The sequence below is a fragment of the Patagioenas fasciata genome, chromosome 3 (genome assembly GCF_037038585.1).
Source record: "Patagioenas fasciata isolate bPatFas1 chromosome 3, bPatFas1.hap1, whole genome shotgun sequence".
Taxonomy (NCBI): Eukaryota; Metazoa; Chordata; class Aves; order Columbiformes; family Columbidae; genus Patagioenas; species Patagioenas fasciata.
Genome location: NC_092522.1, coordinates 124,494,534 through 124,506,337, shown reverse-complemented (window position 1 = coordinate 124,506,337; position 11,804 = coordinate 124,494,534). Strand labels below are relative to the sequence as shown.

General features: G+C 56.4%; 1 protein-coding gene across 5 annotated transcripts in view; it reads right to left on the bottom strand.

The window, feature by feature from the left end:
- The window catches only part of EFR3B (EFR3 homolog B), a 54,040-nt gene that overhangs the window by 3,659 nt on the left and 38,577 nt on the right, over positions 1-11,804 (bottom strand). For 4 of the 5 annotated variants that reach the window (XM_071807180.1, XM_065834504.2, XM_071807181.1 and 1 more), the window contains exons 10-22: positions 11,103-11,264; positions 10,238-10,349; positions 7,746-7,797; positions 7,337-7,509; positions 6,694-6,769; positions 5,024-5,185; positions 3,982-4,113; positions 3,824-3,891; positions 2,682-2,809; positions 2,234-2,325; positions 1,540-1,588; positions 1,162-1,268; positions 310-359 (exon numbers count right to left, since the gene is read on the bottom strand). In XM_071807180.1, the coding sequence (XP_071663281.1) occupies positions 310-359; positions 1,162-1,268; positions 1,540-1,588; positions 2,234-2,325; positions 2,682-2,809; positions 3,824-3,891; positions 3,982-4,113; positions 5,024-5,185; positions 6,694-6,769; positions 7,337-7,509; positions 7,746-7,797; positions 10,238-10,349; positions 11,103-11,264 (1,363 nt within the window). The remainder of the gene's footprint in view (positions 1-309; positions 360-1,161; positions 1,269-1,539; positions 1,589-2,233; positions 2,326-2,681; positions 2,810-3,823; positions 3,892-3,981; positions 4,114-5,023; positions 5,186-6,693; positions 6,770-7,336; positions 7,510-7,745; positions 7,798-10,237; positions 10,350-11,102; positions 11,265-11,804) is intronic. The other variant, XM_065834503.2, reaches the window with a different exon arrangement.

Sequence of the window (11,804 nt, the reverse complement as noted above, 5' to 3'; positions counted from 1 at the left end):
GGGCAGGAAGCAAAGCCTGGTGTAGAAACCACGCATCCCTGCACCACTGCAGGTTTCCCCGGTGCCACCACCGCAGAGGAGAACTTGGGCAAACAAACCAGAGGTTGCTCCCAGCAACCCCTGTCCCCTCTGCCACCACACAGAGGGGACATCCCTACTACATGAGTTTCCTTGATGGGGGACACATGTGGCTCCTGTTGTCCCCGACCCAGCAGTGGCCTTGTGTTGTCCCCCACTCCACCAGCAGCGTTTTGGATGGCTTGACAAACTGTGCTGGGCACAGCGCGCTCGGCCGTCGCCCCAACTCACCGTATGGTGATCTCGAAGATCTGGTTGAGTTTGCTCTGCAGTAGCGTCGCCTGTAACACAGACACAGAGGCCGTATGAATGCGTTTGTATCACGGTGGTACAAACGGGACAAACACCCTGTTGTCCTCCCCAAGTCACCAGAGCAGCAGGAAGGTGGTCTGGTAAAATTCAGAACCACATGTGCCCCGTGGCCAAGAGGCCAATGGGACCTGGGGTGCATGAGGAAGAGTGTGAGCAGCAGGTGGAGGGAGGTTGTTCCTCCCCCTCTGCTCTGCCCTGGGGAGGCCCCATCTGCAGTTGTGGGTCAGTTCTGGGCTCCCCAGTTGAAGAAGGACAAGGAATCACTGGAGAGAGTCCAGGGAGGGACACAAAGATGCTGAGGGGTCTGGAGCATCTTTGTGATGAGGAGACTGAGAGAGCTGGGGCTGTTGAGCTGGAGAAGAGAAGCTGAGAGGGATGTGATCAATGGGATCAATATCTCAGGGTGGGTGTCAGAGGATGGAGCAGACTCTGTTCAGCGGTGCCCAACGCCAGGGTGAGGGGCAACGGGCACAGACTGAAACCCAGGAGGCTCCATGTGAACATGAGCAGAAACTTCTGTGCTGGGAGGTGCCAGAGCCTGGCCCAGGCTGCCCAGAGCAGGTGTGGAGTCTCCTTCTCTGAGACATTCAAACCCGCCTGGACCCACCTGTGTGATCTGCTCTGGTGACCCTGCGTGAGCAGCTGGGTTGGACTGGGGGATCTCCAGAGGTCCCTTCAACCCCAACCAGCCTGGGGTGCTGTGACTGTCACCGTTTGCCTCTCCCCAGCAGAACAGCCACGGGGACGTCCAGTGCCCCAGCCCCGACTCACCCGGGCACCGCAGTGGGCTGCGATCTCTTCAAACGGGGCTTTCTGGAATTTCTCCACCACTTGCCGCCTCCGCTCCCGCTCCTGCTCCTCCACGGCGACGCTGTCTACTGAAACAGAGGGGAGAGATGGTTCTGGGCTGCTCTTCACCCCGTGCTGCGTCCCCACCTCCCCAGCAGACAGCACAGATTTGGGCATCACTAGAAAATCAAGGAGAGGGTCTCCAAGCTCTGGCTTTTGGACCAGCCCCCCCCCAGGGACACCCCCAGAGCTGCAGAGGTGCCATGGTGAGGTGGTGAGGATCCATCCATGGTGTGCACAGACAAACTGGGGTGAGGGCACCCACACGTACCCACCACGCCAGCCGGTTCCCCTGCTTACCTATCGCCTTCTTCAACGTCTCATACGTGATCTCTTCTGCCGGTGCTCTCTAAATGAAGGGGAAAAAAGCAGATGATGCTGAACAAACAGCACAGGACAGCGTTTTGGGACCACAGCAACGCAGAACCACATTCCCAGGCTGTATTTTGGGAGATGCCCCATCCCTGGAGACATCCCAGGCCAGGCTGGATGGGGCTCTGAGCAACCTGAGCTGCTGAAGATGTCCCTGCTCATGGCAGGGGTGGCACTGGGGGAGCTTTAATGATCCCTTCAACCCAAACCATCCTGTGATTCTGCTCTTACACCAAAACACAAAGATCAGGGATATCTTTCCTGGCAAAATGCACTTTTTAAATGGTTTTTCGGGCTGGAGTAGCCACCTCCCCAAAGGCTCTCGTAGCTCACAAACATGCATATAGGGAAAATAAATATTTTCTACCCAAACAGCAGTGGGAAACCCTTCCTGCTGTGCCGCTCCCCTTGCCAGGAGCTGCCAGTACCTGGAGTGGAGTGTTATGGAGACTTAGGGTCTTTGTGACCCTGCTCACTGCCAGACACACCAGGGCTCAGTTATGATTGCAGTCAGAGGAGTAATTATGCTTGCAGCCAAATGAAGAATTAGAGAGGGCTTAGTTGCCCTCCATCAGGCTGCTCAGAGCAAGGGGTGCTGGAGGGATGAGGCGTAACACGGTACCTGCTCTCGCTCCGGGCTGTTCCTCGACTCCACCTCGACCTGCAGCGAAATGGTCTCGCCAATGCTCTTCCTCTTGGACAGCCGATCTTCATCTGTTGAGGAAGAGGAAGGGCAGAAGGGCTAATTGGAGCCACTCCGGGAACGCAGCTTCACGTCCCACCCCCAGGGTAGTGGCCCAACTAATCATTCACCCAAATCCATCCAAATAAGCAGAATCAAGGAGCGAGCCAAGCCCAGCGAGCTTCACAGCTCCTTCCACCCAGCCACACATGTCAACCCCAACCAGCTCCAGATTACCACTTTGTGCCTCAGTTTCCCCAAGGCTGCGCCTCTAACAGGGAGCAGAAACACAACAAGCACATGGATGGGATAAGAACTTCACACTCTCACAACTGGGACCAGTTTCCTCCCCTCCCAGCTCCACGGGATGCCCCAGGCTGCTGTGTACCCGTCAGCTGGGGGATGTAGGGTGTGCTGAGCCGGTCCGAGTTGTAGCCGCTGCCGCCCAGCACCTCGCTGATCTTGCTCTGCCAGAAGAAGACCTCCGGACCCAGACGGTCAAGGCTCTTGCTCAACCTACAGAGATGGAGAAAAACCAAGGGAGAGGGTAGAATCGTGCCAGCAGGGTGCCCAGTCATTTGGGTCAGAAACAGTTGGCTTCTGAAGGTCCTTTCCAACCCAAACTATGATCTTATGGACACCAGTTCCTTGGGAGCAGGGAGAATCACAGAATCCCAGAATGTCAGGGGTTGAAGGGACCTGGAAAGCTCATCCGGTGCAATCCCCCCATGGAGCAGGAACACCCAGCTGAGGTTCCACAGGAAGGGGTCCAGGCGGGTTTGAATGTCTGCAGAGAAGGAGACTCCACAACCTCCCTGGGCAGCCTGGGCCAGGCTCTGACACCCTCACCCCCAACAAGTTGCTTCTCCTCTTTCAGTGGAACCTCCTGTGTTCCAGTTTGCACCCATTGCCCCTTGTCCTGTCACTGGTTGTCACCCAGCAGAGCCTGGCTCCATCCTCCTGACACTGCCCCTTTCCATATTGATCCCCAGGAATGAGTCCCCCCTCAGTCTCCTCTTCTCCAGCTCCAGAGCCCCAGCTCCCTCAGCCTTTCCTCACATGGCAGATGCTCCACTCCCTCCAGCATCTTGGTGGCTGCGCTGGACTCTCTGCAGCAGTTCCCTGTCCTTCTGGAACTGAGGGGCCACAACTGGACACAAGATTCCAGGTGTGGTCTCCCCAGGGCAGAGCAGAGGGGCAGGAGAACCTCTCTGACCTACTGACCACCCCCTTCTAACCCACCCCAGGTACCATTGGCCTTCCTGGCCACAAGGGCCCAGTGCTGGCTCATGGTCACCCTGCTGTCCCCAGGACCCCCAGCTCCCTTTCCCCTACACTGCTCTCTAATAGCTCATTCCCCAACTTACACTGGAACCTGGGGTTGTTCCTGCCCACATTCAAGACTCTACACTTGCCCCTGTTCTATTTCATTAAATGTTTCCCCGCCCAACTCTCCAGCCTGTCCAGGTCTCTGGATGGCAGCACAGCTTCCAGTGTCACCACTCCTCCCAGTCTTTTCCAGGCTCTTACGTGGGTTTCTCCACAAACACATCTTCAGGGAGCAGATAGGGAGCTTCCCTCTGTCGCATCTGGATGACCTGCAGAAGACAAGCGAGGAGCCGAGCTCAGGCCCTGCAGGTGGCCAGGAGATCCGATAGCAGATCCCCATCCCCAGACCCCCCCGGTACCTCGTGGATGTGCTGGCAGAAGGTGGGCACGGTGGTGAGCTGGCTGATGAGGTTCAGGTACGCTGCACCCAGGGCGAAGAGCGCGCAGCGGTTGTAGGCTGGCAGGTTGTCCTCGTTGATCTGGGCGATCTCCTGCAACAGAGACACAGCTCCATGAGGTGAGGACGGGTGAGGCCGCAGTGTGGGCTCCATCCAGCTCGTGGCATCACCTACCACCCAGATCACAGAACCACAGAATCATTTTGGTTGGAAAAGACCTTCAAGCTCATCAAGTCCAACACTAACCCAACCCTGGCACCAACCCATGTCCCTGAGATCCAACCTCAACCTCCCCTGGGCAACTTGAGGCCATTTCCTCTGCTCCTGGCGCTTGTTCCTGGGGAGCAGAGCCCGACCCCCCTGGCTCCAAGCTCCTTTCAGGCAGTTCAGAGATCAGAAGGTCTCCCCTCAGCTCCTGTTCTCCAGCTGAACCCCCCAGGTCCCTCAGCCGCTCCCATCACACTTGTGCTCCAGCCCCTCACCAGCTCCGTTCCCTTCTCTCCACTCGCTCCAGCACCTCAAGGCCTTTCTTGGTGTGAGGGGCCCCGACTGCCCCCAGGATTTGAGCTTGGGTTCGCTTGCAGCATTTCAGATGCTGACAAGGCAACGGGGGTCCCTCCCCAGTGTGTTGGCTTGATCTCACTATGGTAGGATATTAGATTGGATCTGGGGAACAATTTCTTCCCCAAAGGGCTGTGGGGCATTGGAACAGGCTGCCCAGGGCAGTGCTGGAGTCACCATCCCTGGAGGGCTGGACAGACGGACATGAGGTTCTCAGGACATGGGGTTCTCAGGACATGGGGCAGTGCCAGGGGTGGGTTAATGGTTGTAATCAATCTTGACGGTGTTTTCCAACCAAAATCATGTTGTGATTCTATGATTTTACGGTGGGAGAAGCTCAGAGCAGATGAAGCACTTGCAGCCCCTTCCCTTACAGACCCCAAATCCAAACCAACCCCCCTCCCAGACGCTCTGTTCCCATCACATCCACCCCCCCACCTACCTGCACTGCCAGCACCAGGCGGATGAGATCCACCACCACCTCCTCGTTAGCCAGCTCGATGCTAATGAGCATCAGCATGCTGTATAGAGCCTCGTAGTGAGCCTGCACGTTGCTCTCCTCCTTGCATATCAGGTAGATGTGCCGGTAGAGCTGCTGGCCGTGCTGTGGGGACACAGAAGGATGCGGTCACCTCCTGCCATCGACACAGAGGAAGAAAAGCAGCAGGGGCAGGCAAAGGGATCTCCACGGTCCCCCCAAAGAAGAAGAAAGCCCCAGGGAGAGGGAGCTGTGAGCATCCGGTGGCGTTTCACCATCTGATGCTGGACCTGGACGGGGCAGAGGAACCAGCAGGTCCAAGAGCGGAGCCCAGGGGAATGATTCCTCTTTTGAGAAGCATTAACAAATCCCAGCAGTAAAATACAAGCCCTGCGACACATTGCTTGATGTGGGACAGAGCAGGGCAAGGGAAACTCAGCTCGGCAATGGTTTTGGTTTAGGGGTTGCATTGCTGCTCCCTGGTCTGCACGAGGCAATGAACTGATCCTCTCTTGGGCTCTAGTTCGCTCCAGAGGGGTTTGCATGAGCCCTGATCATACTTTAAGGGAGGGAAATGGAAAGAAGGAGGGGAAGGGAAGGGAAGGGAAGGGAGGGGAGGGGAGGGGAGGGGAGGGGAGGGGAGGGGAGGGGAGGGGAGGGGAGGGGAGGGGAGGGGAGGGGAGGGGAGGGGAGGGGAGGGGAGGGGAGGGGAGGGAGGAAGGGGAAGGAAGGGAGGAAGGGAGGAAGGGAGGAAGGGAATGAAAGGGAGGAAGGGAATGAAAGGGAGGAAGGGAATGAAAGGGAGGAAGGGAATGAAAGGGAGGAAGGGAATGAAAGGGAGGAAGGGAATGGAAGGAAGGAAGGAAAAGGAAGGAAGGAAGGAAGGAAAGGAAGGAAGGAAAGGAAGGAAGGAAGAAAGGAAGGAAGAGGAAGGAAGGAAGGAAGAGGAAGGAAGGAAGAGGAAGGAAGGGGAAGGAAGGAAGGGGAAGGAAGGAAGAGGAAGGAAGGAAGGAAGGAAGGAAGGAAGGAAGGAAGGAAGGAAGGAAGGAAGGAAGGAAGGAAGGAAGGAAGGAAGGAAGGAAGGAAGGAAGGAAGGAAGGAAGGAAGGAAGGAAGGGAGGAAATGGAAGGAGGAAATGGAAGGAGGAAATGGAAGGAGGAAATGGAAGGAGGAAATGGAAGGAGGAAATGGAAGGAGGAAATGGAAGGAGGAAATGGAAGGAGGAAATGGAAGGAGGAAATGGAAGGAGGAAACGGAAGGAAGGAGAGAAACGGAAGGAAGGAAGGAGAGAAATGGAAGGAGAGAAATGGAGAAGGTGAAGGCGAAGAAAGAAAAAGAAGGGAGGAAGGGAAGAAAACGATTTGTCAACTTTGACAGCCACTTGATCAATAGCTTTTGGGACAGCAGCACACCCTGGGTTACTCATTCCTTGGGGCAAAGAGCAGGTTTAGGAGTCTAGAAAAGCCCTCATGTGAAGCGCTGATGGAAACTGAATCCCAGCGGCTTTTCCCAGGGACATCCCCAGGTTCAGAGGCATCACGGGACACCGCCAGGGCTCAGTGGCACTTGGGAAAACACACATGTTCCTTACATCAGCCCACACGAGGACAGCTTGGCCCAGCCCCTGCCACTACCTTCTTCATGAAGACGGTATCTTGGCGCGAGCATTTGTCCACTTTCAGCTTCAGGACGGAGATGTCGCTGATGGTGCTGCAAGGAGAAGCCAAGGGGAGGAGAAAAGTCAGACATCGGAGGGAAGAGGCACCATTTCCACACACCCGCAGAGCTGCTGGCCAGGGACCAAGGGGGGAAGCTAAAAGTGGCTTTTAAAACCCCATCAGAGCGATTCAAGAGTACTGAGCCAAATCACTACAAGATTTCAGGGCAGCGGAGCTCAGGAGCACAAAGGCGAGTTGAGGAAGACGCCTGCAAGCAAAGGGGATTAGCAGGACCACAGCAAAACCCACGGGGACGTTTCCATCTGGGATTACAGCCGCCTTCTTCCAAGGTGATGCAGCATGGACAACACGATGAACCCACTCAAGGAGGTTATTGCTCCTGCGCATCCTCCTGGGCCTGCCATCGAACCACGGTTACGTTCAGCAGGATGGCCCCACATTTTTCAGACCCTCTGTCTCTCTCAGACCCCTGATCTGCAGCATTAAACCAGCCCAGCGGTGGTCCCAGGTTTATTAATAATCCTAGCAGCGCTCCCAGCCCAGCAAATCTCCCACCCAAGGCAGCTCCCAGCCCTGTCGGGGACCCCCCGGGACATACGTGATGCTGGAGAACTTCTGGCGGTTCCCGTGGCGGTCGATGAAGCTGATGAGGATCTCGAGGACGAAGAGGCGGATCTCAGGGTCCTCCATGAGGGCTGCGGAGAGCAGCCTGTCCAGGAAGGCGCTGGGAAGCGCCGTCAGCATGTTACTGCACTGGAAGCCCACGGAGACCTGGAAGCATCCGAGGAAAAGGGAGACAAGGTGACAGTGTCACTTGGGGTGGGTTAAAACACACCAAGGCAGAGGGGGTGCAAGCAGAGAGGACTAAGCGCAGCTTGAACTCTTCCTAAACCTAAGGGACATTCAAAGCTCACCCAGCTAAACCAGCCCAGGGGGTTGGACTCCTAAGCTCAGCTCCTCCAACACGGGGGCTGGACACTCCTGTGGGGACAGTGACACGTTCATACCTGGAGGAGGGACTTGAGGAGCATTATCTGTGTCAGCCGATTCCGGTTCTCCCTGCCACGGAGAGAAGGAGATAAAACGGTAAAAATCCAAGTGAAAACGAGACAATGCAAAGGATGGAAAAGGCTCAGAAAGGGCACGATCGCTTTCCCACAGAGTGGCCCCCGCAACCAACCGCACTGTAAAGGTCACCAGCAAATGAGCTCCAGATTTAATAGGCAGCAAAAAGGCTGTGAAAGGAATGATGAATATCAAAGTGTACATCCTGCCATAGGCATCAGAATTGAGGCAGAATTCACATCTCCAGGCAGGCACAAGCTCAGCTCAGGAAGATTAACCAGCCTGTGGATGTCCCCAGCACACAGTGACTCCCCAGGGGACACCAGGCCCTGGCTCTGAACAGGCTGCTCACTTTTAAACAGCTGAAAAGCAGTGAGACAAAGCCCAAACCTCCTGTCCATGGAGGTTCCCCTGCTCCTCGCTCCTGCCTTGCTCCTTGCAAAGCCACCATGAGCCACACTTCCACTTCAGTGACATGTTCTTTATAATTTTAATGCAAAACAGAGTAAATCTTGATTTTTTTACCGTCTGGACTCAGTCTTTCCTGGCCCTGTGGGGACACAGGGAGTTCCTAAGGGATTTCCAGGCTGTCCCATGATACACTGACTGTTTTTCCTACCTCTGCCCAAGGATGGAGCTACACCCACACACAGCAGCATCCCAACAGCTCAGTGCAGGCTGCAGCTCCTCCGCAAACCTCGGCTTCACCTACACACCCAGAATCATCAAATCACAGATGGTTTGGGTTGAAGGGACCTTCAAAGCTCCCCCAGCGCCACCCCTGCCATGAGCAGGGACATCTTCACCAGCTCAGGTTGCTCAGAGCCCCGTCCAGCCTGGCCTGGGATGTCTCCAGGGATGGTTCATCCACCACCTCTCTGCCCAACCTGGGCCAGGCTCTCACCACCCTCAGCACAAACAATTTCTGCATCATGTCCAGCCTGAATCTCCCTCCTTTAGTTTAAAATCATCATCCCTTGTCCTATCACAACAGGCCCTTCTCAAAAGTCTGTCCCCATCTTTTTTATCAGCCCCTTTTAAGCACTGAAAGGCCGCACTAAGGTCTCCCCGGAGCTTCTCTTCTCCAGCTGAACCCCCCAGCTCTCTCAGCCTGTCCTCCCAGCAGAGCTGTTCCAGCCTCGGGTCATTCCTGGGGCTCCTCTGGCCCCTCTCCAGCAGCTCCATGTGTGTCCTGTGCTGAGGACCCAGAGCTGGACCAGCACTGCAGGGGGGTCTCACCAGAGCGGAGCAGAGGGGCAGAATCCCCCCAAACCTGCTGCTCACGCTGCTGAGGACGCAGCCCAGGACACGGGTGGGTTCTGGGCTGCCAGCGCACACGGCCGGGTCATGGCCGATCTCTCACCCCCACACCACTCTTCCCACAGCGTCAGACGAGATCTAACATCTCTCGCAGAGGCAGCTGAGAAGCCCAGGGACCGAGCTGCACCGCAGGCATCAGGAACTACAGGAACCACCCCCCGCGAGCGAGGAGCGGAGCAGCCGGCACAGCCACTCTCCCATTAGAGACAAGTGGGAAGAGCCTGACCGTACTTTGAAGATAAATATAGCACGAAAATCTGTTTGCTCCTTACCTAGACGTTTCGGCGCTGATATCCTCGCTCCAAATAGCTCTCGTGGTCTGTTCCCACACTTCTCAAGCAATTATGTTGTTTGGGTGTTTTCCCTTCCTTCTCTTCCCCCACCACCGGGTATAAATATCACCTCCCGCTCAGCATTAATAAAAGCTCGGAGGCGGCTCGGAGAGGGGATGCAGTGATGAGCAGCCAGTCCCACAGAGCCACGTTGGAACGGGTTGGCCAGAGAGGTGGTGGCTGAACCATCCCTGGAGACATCCCAGGCCAGGCTGGACGGGGCTCTGAGCAACCTGAGCTGGTGAAGATGTCCCTGCTCATGGCAGGGGTGGCACTGGGGGGGCTTTGAAGGTCCCTTCAACCCAAACCATCCTGTGATTCTACACACGAGCTTCTCAAAAGCCACCAGCAGCCGCCTCGCTGCCCTGACATATCTAAAATCACTCCCCAAATATTATATTCCCTTCCTGGCTTGTTTTGGGTGACACCCTAGGATTGAGCTCCTGACAAATGAATCTCTCAGCAGGTGCCCAAAAAAATGCAGATTTCAACTGCCTGTAAATATGCCCCGGTGTTTCAAGGGCCTTTTGTCATCACATTTGCAGCAGAAAAAGGATTTTAAACAAGGAATGCACATTTCTCAGCTTCCCTTGCTCTTCAATGCAAGTTGTCGATGCTCAGCCTTTCCAACAACGTCCCCACGTCCCACTCTGTCCCCAAAGGCCACGTCAGGGTGGGGATGGTTGCAGGAGCTCCGTGTTCAAAGCTCTACACCCACATGCAATGGACAGGGAGGGGAGGGCAGGGGGGAGGAGGAGGAGGGAGGAAGGGCCCGCTCTCACCCGGCTCTGCCCGCCTCGATGGGGTGCTGCGAGGAGGGCAGCGGCACCTTGTTCATGATGAACACCATCACCTCCGACTGCTGGTAGGTGGGCAGCGTGCTGGCGAAGGACCCTGCGGGGACAAAAACGTGCTGGCAGGGTGCGAGGAGCAGCCCAGCACCCCGAGAAGCACCCAGTGCTTGGGGGTCTGTCTGTCTGTCCTCCCATAAGCCTGCTGCCAGACATCCATAGCCAGGCTGGGGTAGGACAAAGCCCACCGGGATGTGGCATCTGCAGGAATTTTACCTTCAAACCACATTAAAACACCTCCCAGGTGGGGCAGGGGGAGGCTGAGAGATGTCAACCCCTGTCTCTACCCTTTTCTTTTTGGGGGTTGGTGCATCCACATCCTGCTCTTTTTCCCTCCTCTCCTTCCCTTCCTTGGGGGGAAACACGGATCTGTGGGTGCCCAGCAGCTCTGTGGGGACGGCTGGGGCTGCAATGCCACCTGCTGATAACCCATGGCCACGATAAATCTCATTTCCCACCACTGCTTTTAGCATGAGGGTGACTTGGTCTCACCCTGGATAATCCTGCAGATGCATAAAAGCAGAAACTGTAGAAATGAGGAAGAAATTGTTGGCCCTGAGGGTGGTGAGAGCCTGGCCCAAGTTGGGCAGAGAGGTGGTGACTGAACCATCCCTGGAGACATCCCAGGCCAGGCTGGACGGGGCTCTGAGCAACCTGAGCTGCTGAAGATGTCCCTGCTCATGGCAGGGGGGACTGGGGGAGATTTAACAATCCCTTCCACCCAAACTATTCTATGATTCTACAAAACCCACAACTCAGGGTGTGATTCCCCAGCACAGCCCACAGCGTGTCCTACCGATGGTTTTAATGACGGCCTCCTGGAACATCCTCTCCTCGTGCTCCTTGATGATCTTGGTGCTGACGCCGGCGGCGCAGTCGTAGCTCCCGGTCAGCGCGTAGTCAATGCTGAGCCGCAGCTGCCGCAGCAGCGTGTTGAACACCTCCAGCACCGTGGGGCCTGCGGGGGGGAGAGAGGAATCACAGAATCGTTCTGGTTGGAAGAGACCCTCAAAATCGAGTCCAACCCCACCACTGCCCCATGTCCTGAGAACCTCATGTCCGTCTGTCCAGCCCTCCAGGGATGGTGACTCCAGCACTGCCCTGGGCAGCCTGTTCCAATGCCCCACAGCCCTTTGGGGAAGAAATTGTTCCCACATCCAACCTCAACCTCCCCTGGGCAACTTGAGGCCGTTTCCTCTGCTCCTGGTGCTTGTTCCTGGGGAGCAGAGCCCGACCCCCCTGGCTCCAAGCTCCTTTCAGGCAGTTCAGAGATCAGAAGGTCTCCCCTCAGCTCCTGTTCTCCAGCTGAACCCCCCAGGTCCCTCAGCCGCTCCCATCACACTTGTGCTCCAGCCCCTCACCAGCTCCGTTCCCTTCTCTCCACTCACTCCAGCACCTCAAGGCCTTTCTTGGGGTGTGGGCCCCAGAACTGCCCCCCGGATTGGCGGTTTGGCCTCCCCAGCTCCCAGCACAGAGGGAACTCCGCTGCCGCCACAAC